At 40.2% G+C, this 18441-nt stretch overlaps 1 protein-coding gene across 1 annotated transcript in view; it reads right to left on the reverse strand.

Moving 5' to 3' along the window:
• The window catches only part of kcnk10a (potassium channel, subfamily K, member 10a), a 121327-nt gene extending 103119 nt beyond the window's left edge, over positions 1-18208 (reverse strand). The window contains exons 1-2 of the mRNA XM_078274585.1: positions 18154-18208; positions 12500-12885 (exon numbers count right to left, since the gene is read on the reverse strand). Of these exons, the coding sequence (XP_078130711.1) occupies positions 12500-12885; positions 18154-18208 (441 nt within the window). The remainder of the gene's footprint in view (positions 1-12499; positions 12886-18153) is intronic.
• Between the last annotated feature and the right edge of the window lie 233 nt (positions 18209-18441).

Below are 18441 nucleotides of genomic sequence, written 5' to 3' on the forward strand. Positions count from 1 at the left end.
TTACACTTATGATTAAATATGATACACTATATTGGAATATGCGCATTTACTCTAGCAGCAATTTTCTCCCTCGCAAATTCTCTCTCTTTTGCAGCCGCTGCTGTGTTGCTTTTTTTTGTTTTTCAATTATCTTTTTATTTATTTTTAACATTTTAGTAACATAACAAACAGAAGAGAAAAAAATAAAATAAAAAAATAAAATACAGCCAATTAAATCAAGTTAGTCCATGGTCACAGATCACAGTTCATCCTTTGTGAATGTTATGTAAACATGCCAAACCCTGTTATGATATGGTAGTGTCAGAGGTCCATAAGCAATTCCCATATCCTTCGGAAGGCATCCCCCTTATTCTTTAGGGCGTATGTGCGTTGTTCCAGACTTAAAGTTTAATTTAGGATTCGTTTAAACAGATTAAATGATGGGGGTCTTTGTTTGTTCCAATTGAGCAAGATGCATTTTTTTGCTATATAGGACATTATGATAATCCTCTTCCTGCATGTGGTGTCCAGTGTCTTGTCCAATTCCGTACCAAAGAGGTACCGTGTTGGTGTATGTCCAGCGGGGTTTTCACAATCTTACCGGTTAGATCATGTACCGCCTTCCAGAAATATTTTAATTTCCTGCATTCCCAAAAAACATGCATAATCGACCCTTTACATGTTTTACAACGATGACATCTGGGGGATGAGTTAGGAAACATTTTACTTAAGCGGATCGGAGTAATGTACATCCTGTGCATGAATTTATAATTTTGTTTGATTATTTTATTACAGGACAGTGAGGAAAAAACATTCTGACAGTGGGATATGATAATATCCCACTGATCGTCATCAAAAGCACTTCCCATATCCTTCTGCCATATGTTCCTAAGTGGGGTCAAGGAAGAGCTGTAATGGTCCAACAAAGCACTATAAATTACAGAGATTTTTGATGTATACCATTTCCTCTCCACTTTGCGAACAAGGAACCACCAATAGATGGGGGAAGATCTGGGTTTAAGGATAAGGGGGAAAGCCTGGAGATTTTGCCAAAATTCCCACAGAACTTATTTATATCTTGCCAAGCCCGAAGAGTGTTGTAAACTACATATGTTTTTGTTATTTGACGTAGTGCATTTATGTTGTTAATGAATGGTAGCAAGGTTGTAGAAATAGGAGTACAAAGTTCTTCTTCTTTTGTTCTTTGTTTTCCCGATATTGATACCAGCAATCTCTTCATTAGCCGGTATGGCTTCTGCGAGTGGTTCAATTGCCAAGTTAAATACAAATGGAGATAAAGGCCACCCCTGCAGGCAGCCTCTAATCAAATCAAATTTTTCAGTGAGGGTACCATTTATACATATTTGGGCTTGTGGGTTGCTATGCATAGTTCTGACCCACCCAATACATTTTTCACCAAGATTCAATTTCCCCAGAACAGCAAACAAATATGACCACTCGACCCTATCAAACGAAAGTAGTAGGGCTGTTCTGTTGTATAGGGCCGAGTGGTCAATTATATTGTCAGGATATTGTCAGATGCATAGCGTGCCTTCACAAAGCCGGACTGGTTGGAATTAATAATCTGGGGCAACAGGTCTTCCAGCCGGCGTGCAATTCATTTTGATATCTTAAAGTCAACTGGAAGTGATGAAATTGGGCAAAATGATGCGCATTCCTTGTCCTTCTTGTGTATTAAAGATATTATTGCTGTCTTCATAGTGTCAGGAAGAACACCATTTTCAAAAAAAATCAGTAACCATGGGCATAAAAAGTGGCTCGATTTGCACCCAGAAAGCCTTATAGAATTCTACAGAATATCCGTCCAAACCTGGAGGGCATTGACTTAATTGCTTGTAGCACCTCCTCTGGGGTGAATGGAGCACTCAACTGCCCCTTCTCGTCCTCTGAGATATAGGGTTGGGATACTTTTTTCAAAAATCTATGGATATCCGTTGTGGAGGGATTTTCTGACGCGTAAAGCTGTGTATAAAAATCAAGAAATGAAGACTTAATTGATTGTGTATCATATACGTGTACACTTTATTGTGCTTTCCGCACATTCTTTTTTGAGTTGATAGGCTAGAAGTCTACTTGGCTTGTTACCATATTCATGATATTGCTGTCTGGTAAAGAATAGAAGTTTTTTGATATGCTCTGTTTGAATGAGATTGAGATTAGTTCTGGCTGCATTTAGTTTTCTCAAGTTTTCCTCTGTAGGAGATTGTTTATGGCATTGTTCTTTTTTTGCTTGTTTTTTGCAGATGCATAAGAGATCAACTGGCCCCTAATTACTGCTTTAGCTGCATCCCACATCACTGCCGGAGTAACAGGGGAAGACGCATTATCCTGTCTGTACTGCTCTAACCATTTTCTAATATTATTACAAGCTTCAAAGTCTGTGAGGAGTGAGGCATTAAATCTCCATTGTTTGGTTTGATTTGTCTGCTGGGGGAGGGATAATCGCAGGTAGACTGGTGAGTGGTCTGATATAAGAATGGGCCCTATATCACATGAAACTATGGATGAGAGATGATCCTGAGGTAAAAAAAATAAATCTAATCGGGAGTATGATTTGTGTCTAGCCGAATAGAAAGTGTAGTCTTTCCTTGTAGGATTAAGTTCTCTCCAAACATCGACCAAGCCTACATCAGCCAAAGCTAACCTCAGAGTCTTAGAAGCATTGGGGTTAGACAGTGTGGTTGAAGATTTGTCTAAGTTACTATCCATATAACAATTAAAATCTCCGGCAACTATTCCAAAATCTGTATTATATTGATTAAATAAGGTGATCATATCCATCATGAATTTAGGATTATCTTCGTTTGGTGCATATACGTTCAGCAATGTCAGTTCTTGTCCATATAGCATCCCCCTAATTAGTATTTGTCTGCCCTCATAGTCGCTATATTGCTCCTTAAATATGAAAGGTAATTTTTTATGAATAAGTATTGCTGTTCCCCTTGTATTGCTGGTAAAGCTAGAGAAATAAGCCTGTCTGACCCAATCTCTCTTGAGTTTTTTGTGCTCCTCATTGGACAAATGAGTTTCCTGAAGGAAAGCTATGCCTACTTTTTCCTTTTTTAAGAATGTAAGAACTCTCTTCCGCTTAATTGGGTGGCCAAGGCCTCTGACATTAAACGTTATTACATTAAGTGTACTAGACATACCGAGTTTTGCCTGTTATATTGGTTTCATTTCGATTCGATTCATACCTGGTCACGTGTAGGCTATTTGGCGGAGATTTTGCGGTAGAATTCCTCAGCCTCTTGTGGGGAGGAAAACATCTAGATCTTCCCGTTGTGTAGCACTCCCTCCCTGCACGGTTGGAGGAGAAATCCTCGGAAGGTCCCCATGGTGCACGCGTGTGAACCTACTCTGAGTTGATTGAACCAACTCATATCAGCTGTTCTGGACCCGAAAACTCAGAGTTTCCCATCTCAGGGTAAATCAACTCAGACATCAGGGTTAGACTCAGAGTTTGTTAAACCTCCTTCCTGAAATGGGCCCCTGGTGTATACTCCGTTGAAGCCGGACACCGACTGTACAGCAACAACAACAACAGGAGCGAGATACGGACTGCTGACCAATCAGAGCAGACTGGGCTTTTTCAGGAGGGGGCCTTAAAGAGACAGGCGCTCCAACAGAGCAAAGGGTGAATACAGGTGCAGCAGCCATGGGCAGAATGAGAAAAATTGTGTTTTTTGAACATTAAAGCATGGAAACATGTTCTAGTACAAACACAAAACACAAGTATGAACCTGAAAATGCTATATAATAGATCACCTTTAAGACATTTTATGTTTATTGTCCTCCCCATCTGTTAGATGAAATTTACACCCATGCCCACATCTTTCAGTCTTCTGACCATTCTCAAGATGTTGGCTTGAGAAAAGTCAATTGACCAAAATGCTGACAAATAATTATGCAGTCTATGTTTGTGTTTAACTTTCTACTTGAAGATAACCAAGAAACCTACACGCAGTACCAGAGCCTGAGAGGCTATAATAACATGATAAATGACAGCTTTAAAGAATAAGCTTTTACTCTAAAGTAAATTTAGTCTGATTTTATATAACAAATGATTACCACTACACAAACAACAGTTTTAACAATTTAATACACTTAAATGAAAAGATGTGTTAAAGTTGTAACAGTGATTATAATAATAGAACCTATGACTAAAGTGCCATAATTTGGCAAAATCTTAATATCTTGTGAAACAAGTGAAGCCTTAAAATCAGTGATGAAGTTATGACTTTCAAAGTGCACAGACAAGATGTCTTGTCTCCAGTTCTGTCTTCTCCGGTTGAGCATCCGCTGGTCCAGCCTGAATCACCTAGAGAGAAAAATTGCAGATATATAAATGTTATGTTGTTAAATTAATTCAGTGTTCAACAGGTCATAAGCAAATTATTTTGGCTAAAATTAAGTAATAGAGCCAGGAGTAGAGCTTCGCCCTGTTGCTTTGCCGCCGGTATGCCGACTGCTGACCGTCCACGGGCAGTCCTAACTAATGTGGTGGACCTTTATTTTCCAAGCTTACACAGTCACATTTTGTTCAAAAGTATTACCACTATAAATTTAAACACTTCTCTGGTAAGTTAAGTTTTTACTTCGGTGCAAGCTGGTTTGAAGTTTAAATAACTGTGTTTAGCATACTAGCTGCTATTAGCTGGGCGATATAAATACGTATATCTATGAGCTGGGCGTCTTAGGAGGCTAATTGCTAACTAGCTTAAACATGCTAAGAATGCTAACATATTTACGTTACATAAAATATTAGAATATAGTCTACTTAGCGAAAGAACTGGAGCACAGATTTCTTGGAGGTTGTGTTAGTACAATTAAACAAACATCACCATATTATGTGGGATTTTTGCATGCGAAATCCTCCGAAAGGTATAAACACGGCCAGGAGGTCAAGTGCAGTAACTCAAATTGGCTTACTTGAAGGACGGGAACCCAGAGTACGTTAACCTGCCAACACATCCCAGTTGGGTTGTGCAAGCATCTTAGTGCCTTTCCTACTCAAACAGAAATGTATACAAAAGTGTGTGTTAGAGTATATATAATATATTTAATATAAATTGAACAAATAAACACACTAATACTCACTGTGTCATTAACATAAAAATAAAGATTACTTATTGCTGTTTATAAAAAGAAACATAAAAGACCGTGCTCTTACTTTGAGAACCGGAAATTACATCATCAGGCAATTGAAAGCTTCCCGAAAATGGCCAAGTGATACAGTTCGATTTTCGTTCACACTGGCAGAAGACCCGTAGAATTGACAAACAAATGCCTTTTTGATTCACAGATAAAAACTGGATTCACAAATGTCCATTTAAAAGTTGCAAATGTTAGGAAGATGTTCAAGATGTTTAATTTATTTGTAAATTAGTGTAATGTACTCTGCAGATCCTTTTTATATTTGCAAATTGTTTTTGTGAGTTTACAAATCTTATGTTTGTATTTGTGTTATGTGTTTTATATTACAGATTACACACTTACAGACAAATTGTTCACACAAACTTAATGAGACAAATGAGAAAAATCACAGTAACTCATAATGTCCTGTAGAAAGTCAGTGTTGGGGACCTCACCACATCGGTGAACAAAGGACAGGACTGAATGTAGACCAAAAGGTTTAACATTAGCAGCCTTTGTAAATTAAAAACGCTTAATTAAAGAACAGTGCTAAAACCACATCAGGCCTTGCAAATCTCACCAGAGCGAGATTTGGTTTGAATTCATATGATCTCCCATTGGACGAGACCACAGATTTTTATAAGAACTGGGTAGGGAGCTACCGATCAACCTTGCAGATTTTATTTTATTTTTTTCAGTGTCCACTATTTTGTATATTGCAATAAAAGTCCCCAGTGGCCCAAAAAGCATTTCCCCCATTCCCACCATTATAAAAGGGATGACTGTAAAACTGTTGAGAGGGCACAAACTGCAAACAAGGTCGACTAACACTCCTTCTATTATTAATTTTTAATCCATGAAGTTTTTATATTTGTAAAACTATCCTCGAGCAGTTACAGGGTTTCTGCAGGTTTTACCAAGTCACATTTAAGACTTTTAAGACCATTATGACAACTACCATTCAAATGGATCCAAGAATAGCCAAAATGGCAAAGGCTCAACCAATGATCAGCTCCAGGAAAATCAAAGAAGGCTTAAAGTTACCTGTGAGTACTGTTACGATCAGAAGAAGGCTATGTGAAACAAAGCTATCAGCTAGAAGCCCCCGCAAAGTCCCATTGCTGAAAAAAAGACATGTACTGAATAGGTTGAAATTTGCCAAAGGACACATTGACTGGCCAAAGGAGAAATGGCGCAACATTCTGTGGACTGATGAAAGCGAAATTGTTCTTTTTGGGTCTAGGGGCCGCAGACAGTTTGTCCGACATGCACTGAATTCAAGCCACAGTACACTGTGAAGACACAGTAAAGCATGGTGGTGCAAAAATCATGTGGGGATGTTTCTCATACTGTGGTGTTGGGCCTATTTATCGCATACCAAGGATCATGGATCAGTTTCAATACATCAAAATACTTGAAGAGGTCATGTTGCCTTATGCTGAAGAGGAAATGCCTTTGAAATGGGTCTTTCAACATGACAATGATCCAAAACACACCAGTAAGCGAGGAAAGTCTTGGTTCCAGATGAACAAGATTGAAGGTATGGAGTGGCCAGCCCAATCCCCAGACCTCAATCCCATAGAAAACTTGTGGGGTGACATCAAAAATGCTGTTTCTGAGGCAAAACCCAGTAATGCAGAGGAATTGAGGAATGTAGTTCAATCATCCTGGGCTGGAATAGCTGTTCACAGGTGCCAAAAGTTGGTCGACTCCATGCAACACAGATGTGAAGCAGTTCTCAGAAATAATGGTTATGCAACTAAATATTAGTGCAGTGATTCAAAGTAAAGCAAACCCTTGAGACATTTTTTCAGTTGATACAGTAAATGTTTGAGTTTGTAAAGAAAAATGCAAGTACTGCTATTTTTTTTTAACAGCCCAACATTACTTTTTCTTCACTTTCTGTAAAGGTATAACACAAACTTGATCAATGTTGGTCATGTTTTGATTTGGAATTGAATGTGCAGTGTTCCCAATGCAATGATATTATGGAATTAAAAGCTATTCTAAGGATTTTGAGAATTATTAATTTTTTTAAATCACACTGTTATTATTTTGAACACAACTGTATTTCAGTGGCACCAAAATCGGCGTTGCTATTTGGCCCGGTAGATACATATCGGCACTGTGGCTGTCGATTGGCTTATGCCTATACCGCCAGTATAGATTGTATAATTATACATGTATTTGTATCTCTATGCTCGCCTTTGGTATGTTAAATAGTAGAATGCGATCACACATTCCATCATACAAAACTCCACATTGCGGAACATTAACCATGCATACATATGGCATAACGCAGAGATGGGGACTCAAGTCTGAGACTCGGACTCGAGTCGCACTTAAGTCGCACAAACAGCTGACTTCAGACTTAACTCGGACTCGACCCAAAAGACTTCAGACTTGACTTGCGACTCGACCCAAAAGACTTCAGACTTGACTCGGACTCGAGCTTCGAGACTCGTCAACAACCTGTTTTCATGCAATTATTGCTTTTTAAATCAAAATGTATTCATGTATTTCTATTTTCTTTTATTGGCACATATACGGGGAAACGTATGACGAGCTGTATGTCCCCTGCACTTTGCCATAATGTGCAACGTAACGCATGCGCCTATGTGCGCGCACTCACATATCAAAAAATGCATTGCCGATGGCTACACCAAATCCTCCTGGAGTTGTGCCTTTTCTCATTAGTTTTGCTTTCAATAACTTCGTAAACAGTGGCAGTAATCTAACAGCTACATGCAAAGTGTGTGGCACCAAGATAAATGATGCCGAATCAACAACGTCGGACTTCATCAGGTATCTCAAAACGCACCTAAATAGGTCAGTCACTCACACGCTAATGTAAAAAGAGACGTTACATTTAGCATATATCGTCACAGGTAACAAGCTAACCATCGCAAAGTGTTGTGCTAATGCTGTGAACAGGCAAATTGTATCTTATAGTTAGTGGTTGCTGAGGCTAAGAAATCCATGGCGCACAGGAGGCGGGACGCACGGATCCATCTCCCCAGGAACAAACTCTGTGTCGGGTGGGCAAACTCATGTGATGCGTAATTGATCCTGTGGATGATTTGTAGGCTATTAAGTGAACAAGGTGTACCTGGTCCACCAAACACTGGGCCGTCTTGACTGTCTTAATTCTGCACATAATTCTGTCGCTGTAGTCCTATTTACTATTTCATTATTTCATCCATGCATGGCGCAGCGGATCCGTGCGCACTGTCACCTGCCGTGGAGACGCTGGCCTCACTAACCTTTCCTCCTCTGAGTCGGATCTCCCTCGCGCTGGACTCAGTTTGGACTCAGACTTGGACTTGTGGCAAAAGACTTGAGACTTGACTTGGACTCGAGCTCAAAGACTTGAGACTTGACTTGGACTTGCAACAAATGACTTGTGAACATCTCTGGCATAACGTTATTTATAATTCACCATATGGCCACTTTTAATGAGTAACGTAAACGGTTTGTGGCATAAGCACTGTCTGTGGGAATAAGCCACGACAGTAGCGAGGCTAACAATAGCCATGTTCGCTCATGTTAGCTCTAATACTTTGGAAATATCTGCAAGGATAAACTTACTTAATAGTTTGTCACTGACTGTTACCTAACATTACCACGTTCACAATCACGGTGTGCCGGTGGAACACAACTGGCACAGGTCGGTGCCGCCAGTGGATCGGTTTATGCCGCTGTCACAGTGGCATATGCCATCAGCCACCGGCACATGCCACTGTAATGAGCGGCATGTGCCGCCAGGGGATCACTATGTACCACAGTGGCTGACCAGATCAGCCACTTTTCGATCTCTGCGCTACTGCGGATAAAAACACCAAGGAATAAAAAAACATTATTAAGCGCTGCAAGAGCATTTCAATGAGCATTAAAGGTATCATTACATGGACGTAGGGAAATTAAGGGCTGTTTAAAATTAATTTAAGACCTAAACACAATATTTCAGCAAATTCAAAAGTTTTTAAGACCTTAAATTGATTTTGAAATGTAAGACTTTTTTAAGCTCCCGCAGAAACCCTGCGTCTCAATGTCATCTCAATGTTTTATTGATTTATTGAAGAAAATAAGGTTTCCAAGATTTCATTTCTGTTCTTGTACACGGCTTTCACTTATCATTTGTTATGTTAGAGCGCCATCTACTGGCTATAACGAGTATTGAAATGTACTTTTGCGTGTGGTAACCGCATACTTCCTGTTTATCGTTCAGACACACGAGAGAAGTCAATGTGAAAGGTTGTTCGTTTTGCTGTCTTGGGACAAGTTGTCTTTTTCACTTGCTTAATAATTATTTCTTACCCACACGAAGGCAATGCCCGTAAAGTTTAAATTGTTCTAGCCTACTTAAATATGTGTTTGAACAGAAGTATGGTAAATGTATAAGCTATATTTAAGCTAAGGAATCCTTTTGTTCTTCGTAATGGCGATAATAAATCTGCATAAATGGCTAGCAAATGTGTTTGATAGCTTATAAGATGAGACAAATGGACTGAAAATAGTTTCATTCGTAGTCACAGTTTTACAGCATAAATAAAGGAAAGGAGAAAAGGAATGAAGATTTCTTGCATCAACGTTCTTTGTTCGTCCTAGCCTGGTGGTTGTAAACTTGCTGGATAGCTGAGTAGCTCTACACATATGGTATATCCAAGAGAATACTGATTACAACAGCAAAAAACAACCGTGCGAGCAATATCAATAACAAACTAGACCCCTGGAGCAAAGTTGCACCCAGTGACCCTTGGAGGCCATGCAAGTAAGACCTGCACAAACATTTGGTTAAAATTGAGCCTACAGTGCATCAAAATGCTTTATGTAAACAGTACTGTAACCAACTACTGTAAATTTTCGCTTAATAAATCTCCAATGTTCATGGAAATAAATGAATTTTGTTTTCATGGTAGTGAGGTAAATTTCAGATTGTTATGTAAGATTTTGCAGTCAATGGGAATAGAGCAGCTTTAAACATCAGTGTTGTCAATTATTATCAATCTTTGTAAAAAATAAATTGCGGGGATCTCTATATTATCTTGATGAAGTACAAAAAATGTAAGAATTTTTCCTGGATAACTGAATATTTTACACTAGTTTTAAATCTTTCTTCTCAAGCAACCCTGGTTATTGTCATAGTATAAAGTGTAAAGCTGTCTATGGTTTCTCACTTGTCAGCTCACCGAGATCATGACTTGCCCTTGATGTCTGAGGATGTGAGTTTGAGACCCAGTTGTGTACAACAAACATGCTAATGCTTACTCCATGCCCCAACTCACCGATGTGCAGCAGCTATAACTATGAGTCATATGTCTATATTAATATTATATATATTAGGGCTGTCAAAATAACGCGTTAATTTCGATTAATTAATCTGAGAAAAAATAACGCGTAAAAAAAATTAACGCAGATTAATCCATTCCATATTGACGTTTGCATACAGACGAAAATCTGGTGCCACTGATATGTCTGTGCTTCTCTCTGCTGCTCTGAAACAGACGTTACAGGAAAAACAAACACCGCTGCATGTGACGCTAGTTAACACAATACTCAACAGCAGCTAACGTTAGCCTACCGCTAGCTAGTAGCTGGATTAAACACGGTTACAATGCTGACAGCTAACGCCAAACGGTGTAAAGTTTGACTGTGTTTTACTAGAGGATTCAACACCGGGATGTAACAATCTGCAGCTGCCGTCGGAGAAACAACACAGCCGGTGCATTCAATGAAACTGGTAAACTACAGCCTTGTGGTGCATTTGAAGTTATTGTAAATGTCCTTTTCCTATCTGGTTGTTGTTTTTGTCGTTCAACAGCAATTTACTAGTGAAATAAGTTATTGTTATACATTATTATTAAATCATTTAATTTTGACCATATGGCCTTAACAATAAACAAGCCGTTCTTTGATGTCATCAACTGTTGTTAAGTACCCCTTTTTTTTTTTTTTTTTTTTTTACTTTCTTGAAAAGTATCGGTTCAGGCACTTTAATTATGTATGCGATTAATTTCGATTAATTAATCACAGAGTATGTAATTAATTAGATTACATTTTTTAATCGATTGACAGCCCTAATATATATATATATATATATATATATAGTTTTAGTGTTTAGTTAGCTAACGCTAGATTGCTATTCCACCAAACGTCCATGCTACATAAATAAGCTGGACAGAGTTGTCCCTCATCTGGCGATAGCAACCCTGTTTTCCCCGTTCTGTTGGCTCAGAGTTCCACTGCCGAAGTCCAAAGGTACAAATTAGTTTTGCACCAAATGTATTGCCAAAAATGTTGCAAAAGTCGAGGCGCGCAGTTTCGCCACTTCGTGATGCGAGAGAGCACATATGTGAAGTTGCAGTGACAAATTTAAGAGAACGTAATCACTTTTTGGTTTTGGTTGTGATGGAATATAAAAAAAAGTACACGAGTAAATGTTAGTGCATTACAAGTTTGCAGCTGTCATTGTGTTCATGTAAATATCAATCTACACATTTTTGAATATTTTTTCTGTGACTTCACATTCAGAATACAGGTGTGTGAACATTTTCTTCGAGTACAAATTTCAATTTACAAGTTCAGATTTTTTTTTACAAGCTCTCATGTTTTTTTTCTTTGTGTGACTTCAAATTCAGATCACGTGTGAACATTTTAACATACAAGTTCAGATTTTTTTTTTCTGCAAGTTCTCACACCGTATTCTACAAGCTCTCACATTTTGCACCATATTTACCTTCATACTCTGGCACCTTCCCCACTTTCTACCCCTCTAGTTTGCAGCACCTTTGCTCGGACCAATCCCATCTTAGAATTCTGCCATCATTTTGATCTCAACTACACACCTGTACAGTTTTGTGACTGCCTTTAGCATGGTTGTGACACTATTGCCTTGTTAAAATCTGTCTGCAGACTGACCAACAGAAACATATAACACATGGCATAGTATTCAAATTAGATTCTGTGGAAATTTTCCGCTACAGTAGGTGTCTTCAGGACCACAATATGCCATGATGACACGTACGCATGCACGCACCCACTCACGCACGCACGCACGCACACACGCACACACACACACACACACACACACACACACACACACACACACACACACAGACTTATGCAACCTCAACGAGTTTTAAGGATGTAAGGGAGTCATAGAGAGACTACACTTCTGTTTATGTACTAGACAGCTCAGTGTGGTTTGTATCCAATTCCAGGGTGGCTGCCAGAGTGTGGAGGGTGTTCGAAGCTTGAATGGAGTCAGACTGATATGAAGCTCAGGTTTCAGTAGACATGAGCCCCCACTGGGGACCACATCCAGGGCTGAGGAAAGGCTGCAGTATGAACCAACTGCTCCTCTTACCTTGATGAGAGCCTCCAGCTCATCTGGGGACACACATGGGTGTTTCTGAAGGAAGGCTGCCTTCTCTGCTGTGATGGTGATCTTCTGGTTATTTTCAAAGGGCTGCTCCAGCGCCTGGAACAGTAAGCCCCCTGCTACCAGGTAGGCTACCACCACCACAAACACTGCCAGCACTGTCTTCAGCTTCATCATGGTGAAGGTGGCTGAGCCATCAGCCACCGCCTCCATGCTGGCCACCATGCTGGGGGGGCGGGAGGAGACAGAGAGCCGCTGCAGAGAGCAGCCCATCGGGTTCTGCATGGTGGCCACGCTGGCATGCACAAGGCTAGACTGAAGCATGCCTGGCTGCACCTTCTTGGGGGGGACCAGGTTGGTCTGGACTTCCACTGAAACAAAGAAAAAATGAACTGTGTGACGTGTGCTACAACATCTTAAGTGTTTCATTGTACAATACAGGGTTGCACATGGAAAAAGAAATGTCTTCCTAAATTCCTTTTAAGCTACTCAACAAAAAAAACAACACCAGGAGTTTGTCAGCTTAACCACAATCCTGAGAAACTTGATGTTATCATTTGTTGTGGGTGGCTTGTGGCTCGGAGGTAGAGTGGTCGACCCTTAACACAAGGTTGGGATAAATGCAGGAATTCAATTTCACTACATTGTACTGTGTATCTGACGAATTAAGAATACCTTTTCCTTTAACACTTGAGTCTAGGGATTCCAGAGATGATTTTTTCACCAGTCCGGATTATGTGCACATTTTGGTGAGTTTTGAGCATCTTAAGCCCCTCAAAAATATGATTCACTGGACAGAATAATAATAGTATCCTACTCAGGTCAGGGTCAATGACTGTTTATTGCTTGACCATAAAGAGATTAGTTTAGCGTTTAATGATTATTGTGTCGCAGCTGGTCACCTTTTTGAGAATGGGGGATTAGATTCAATTCAATTCAATTTTATTTATAGTTTCAAATCATAACAGGAGTTATCTCGAGACACTTTACAGATAGAGTAGGTCTAGACCACACTCTATAGTTTACAAAGCCCCAACAATTCTAGTAATTCCCCCAAGAGCAAGATCCCTTTCCAATTGATGACAATGTATTCTCTGTTTCTTGCAGCCCTGCATTTACCCTAGAGCCTGTCTCCTCAAGTGTAGTTAAATATGCTCTACTTACCATCAATCCCAGGAAGTGTACTGGAGAGGACAATTTAGATCCCTATTTCTTACCCTCTCAGTCCATATTATCTCATAACAAATATATTATATATATTTTCAATTTTTCAATTTCCTCTGGTGTAGTTCCCAGAATTTGGAAATTCTCTACATAAGGGAGGGGACACAAACAATCTTAACAACTGTAGACCAATATCCAAACTGTCTTGCTTGGTCGTGGAATCTCTGATGAATTCAGTCAGGTTTTAGAGTGGGGCACAGTACTGCAACTGCTGTTACTCTGGTCGTAAATGACATTGTATCAGCTGGTGCCCGTTTCAATTATTAGGGGTCCAAGCCCGAGGGAGCATGGGAACCACGTAATGCAAGGCAACGCGGTTCACATCTCCAGCGGAGCTGTAGAACCCTATTGTTTTTCCAAAAATTCTTCTTCTTCCTTATTAGGGGTCCAAGCCCGAGTCTGCAAGAACCGGCGGTAGCAAGAGCTACACCGTTTGCACAAGCAGGGCTGTGGAACCCTATTGATTTTTTACTGATTAATCATCATCATCATTATTCTTCTCCGCCTAAAACTCCGACTACAGCCTAAACCATACATGGTGGGGGATTGCCTTTTTCAGGAATGGTCTGAAACTCCGCAAGGACCTCAGGCGCAAAAATGTACCCACTTCCACCACTAGGTGACATGATCCTCTGAAGGTCCCCCACACGTTTTACGAAAATTGGTCACTAGAGGGCGCTACAAGTACAAAAAGTTTATATCTCAAAAAACGCTCATCCGATTTTTACAAAATTTGTTGGGTACCATTTAGGGCCACTCCTGAGGCCAACCCTAGAGTGGGGTACTGAGGGGTCAAAGTGGGCGTGGCCTATGGGACCCAAGTCCAAATTTACTACTTACACTAACGTGAACAACTTAAAATTTACAGCATAGACAGACAATGGGTCATGGACCACACCTTTTTTTTATTACACATGTGGACCACTAGGTGGTGCTATAATGTTTTTTTTTTGCCTTTAAGTCCCACATTACACATCGCACATTAGAAATCCTTACATCCACGTTTTCCTTGAATCAAGCTGAATCACATGATATAGGCCACGCCCATTTCCGCTCAAAAGTCTTTTCGCAATATCGCGCAATGCTCAAAACCAACTTTTTCGAACTCGTCCTAGGCGGTGCGACGGATCAGCACGAAACCTGGTACGTAGCATCTCCAGATGGACCTGACCAAAAGTTACTCAAGGAATTTTGCTACGTTAACTGTTAGCAGTTTTTCCCGCCATAACTGCTTGCAGTTCTAGTTTTTATTTTTCTTCTCTGCCTAAAAATAATTTTTATAGGACAAACACTGCGCATATTACTCACGAACAAATTTGTGGAGCTAACTATAAAAATACCAACTTTGCCATATCTCGGCCAAAATAAATGGTATCAACACCAAACTTTAGATTCTTGTTTGCCATGACCCTCTGGAGGTCCCCCTCGCGTTTTACGAAAATTGGTCACTAGGGGGCGCTACAAGTACATAAAGTTTATATCTCATGAACAGCTCATCCAATTTTTACAAAATATGATGGGTACCATCTAGGGACACTCCTGAGGGGTCAAAGTGGGCGTGGCCTATGGGACCCAAGTCTAGATTCACCACTTCCACTAATGTGAACAACTTTAAATTCACAGGGTAGATAGACAATGGGTCATGGACCACACCTGCCAAAAATTACACATGTGGACCACTAGGTGGCGCTATAATGGTTTTTTGCCTTTAACTCCCACATTACACATCACACATTAGAAATCCTTACATCCACATGTTCCTTGAATCAAGCTGAATCACATGATATAGGCCACGCCCATTTCTGCTTAAAATATTTTTTGCAATATCGCGCAATGCGCAAAACCAATTTTTTTGAACTCGTCCTAGGCCGTGCGACGGATCAGCATGAAACCTGGTAGGTAGCATCTCCAGATGGACTTGACCAAAAGTTACTCTTTAACTAGGCGCATTTGACGACAAATTTCAAACAAATTTTCCTAGCTAGCTATGACACATCATATCATACCTCAGCCAAATTAAATGTTATCAGCAAAGAACTTAATTTTTAATTGTTCAACCATTACGATGCTCTGTAGCAAATTTGGCCAAGATCGGTCTTTGGAGGGTGCTTTAAGCAATGTTTATTTGTTTTGGCCAAACAAATAAATGCATTTAAATGGTAAATTTGCAATTGCAATATCTCTGCCACAGTAAATGCAATCAACACGAAACTTGTGACGCTCATTCGGCATGCCGCTCTGAGGCTCTGTACCAAATTTGGCGAAGAGCGGCCATTAGGGGGCACTATAATCAATGTAGACCAGTTTTGACCCTTTTACTCAATCGATGTTAATGGAATTTTTGCAATGGGAATGTACCACAGAGCTTGCAGCTCACACTTCTCAATATTTACTGAGGTTTGCCTCCTACGTTACGTTTTGGTTTTTGCTTTTGCATGCTCCCCTGGTTTTTTTTACAATAAACAATCTTCTTAACCCACCTGACAAAGTTTCTACAACCTTCACAGTCGACAAATGCAACTCTTTTCTCTCACGTTTTCAATCCAAAATCAACACCATTCATAGGCACCGATACCGTGCAATTAAACATTGCAGTTGGTGCTAAGTGGAGTGTCTGTCATAGTGTGATTGGTTATGTTGGTATCATTGATTCTTAATTTTCCATGAAGCTGCTCGCATTTACGTGTAAGTAACTTAACTGTAACTTTTCATCTCCAATCCCATCTGTATTTGTGAGAAGTGGCGCTGTCCTGAGTTGAAAGCCTACTTTACGGCTGAATTATCGAGTTAATAGGCGTGTGTGTTCGCATCGGACGCTGACCATTTCCTAAGGTTCTGAAATGCAAACAATTTTTGACTACTTTTTTCTTTTTTAAAGGGCGCCTGTGAGCACCCACAGACGAAAACATAAATTGGCGCCTATGACTCCATTTACAACAACCTGACCACCTCGCCTGCTCCTTCAACCACCACACCTGCCTCCCCCCCCTCCGCCCTCTCAGTCACTCTCTCATTTCTCTCTGCTATCCCCTGTGGTCAGGGGGATTAAGAAGTTTGTTTATTGTAGAGCATTGTTAAAGGTAGTCTGTATGTGCATGGACATGAACTGTTAACCACTACATTTGCAATGGCAGAGTACCGCAGACCTTGTGGATCAAACCTCTCGATATTCACCAATGTTTGCCCCCCCACGTAATGCTTTAGGTTCCGCATTGGCGCAGCTCCCCAGGTCATCAGGGGCGACTGGCGGAGCTCCCCGGGGCGTCGGGGGCGACGGGCCCCGTTATAACTGCTTGCAGTTCTAGTTATTATTGTGCCCTACCCACATAAAACAAATATAAAACCGCAGAAAAAACAAGGGTTCCTGTTGGCTTGCATCAATGGTATATTTTCATTATTATGTGCAGTTTCAGCTTCATAAAAAGGCATCTAAACATAGAAATAATCCAACCTAGGCCTACTCCTTGATTAAAACTGATACAATTATACAGTATTTTGCTTTGGAATGAGCTTCCCCCTTCTTAGACGGCAACTACTCTGCTTAATTGAATAGCACAGTATGTATCTATACTATGTCTGAGCTAACCATAGACATTTGTTGTCTATGGAGCTGACAACAGCTCAAACATTCCACTGAAATTAACAAACAAAGCAATGAAAGTAAGGTGTCTGACTAAAACTAAACTAATGATAATTTTGGGATCCTTGTTATTTCAGCACCTTATATATAAGATATTAGATATCTTTCATTAAGCACCACTGGGGGATCAATATAACCTAAATGTAGTATAGTATAGCTGACAGTGGTAGTAGCTTTTTAGTATTTTTCTCAGTCTATATTAACTAGTAAATTATTTTTGCCTGAATGTGCGCACACTTGGTCCATTTTCCAACATCTAAATCACCTGTACGGACTGGGTAAACGTGCTGATACTGACGCTGTAGGACCAAGTGACACATGCAGGATTTGGAGGTAATGTTTTAACCAGACCCTATGGACATCTCTCTACTGCATTGTAATATTGCATTTAAGTTGTTGTTAAATGACAGTGCCTGTTAACATTTTCCTGCAACCCCCTCCTGTGTTTTGAGCACTAGGGACGCCACAATCAAGACGTGGCTGCAGTAGCCTATTCTCCCATAGTAACGTTCAGCATGCAGCATCATGCCATATTTCCATATTTCTCTGGAAAGACAATTTGTGGTGAGCATTAATCTTTCATTGGCAAACCTAATGGAGCTGCCAGGTAGAAATAATCACAGTGGAGGCAGACCAGGTTAAGGTTATAACACTGTATAAATAAACAGTTTCACAGACTGCAGCATTTCTTTAAAAAAAAACAAAACAGATTAGATAGTAACATACTCGCTGCAGTCTTTACAAAAATAATATAATAGATTAATAACAGTCTAACCTGGTGGAGGGGTCATGTTCCCTGGCTTTCTTGGATTCTCAGTCGGAAATTTCATCTTGATTCTCCTAGCTCTTGGTACTGCTTTAGGGGAATTTAAATGGCATTAATCTCTCAGAGTCCTTTCGGTAGATTCCGTCGACATCATACGAGGGAGGACAGAGAAAGGCAAAGAGTGAAAACACATTATCCGTGGCGTGTGCTACTGCTGTAGTGGCAGAGAGACTGGCTGGATGCAGAGGCGCACACCCACTACTCGCCGCATCACCGTGTAGTAGTAGCCTAGTTAAC

The sequence above is a fragment of the Sander vitreus genome, chromosome 18 (assembly GCF_031162955.1).
Source record: "Sander vitreus isolate 19-12246 chromosome 18, sanVit1, whole genome shotgun sequence".
In the NCBI taxonomy this organism is placed as follows: Eukaryota; Metazoa; Chordata; class Actinopteri; order Perciformes; family Percidae; genus Sander; species Sander vitreus.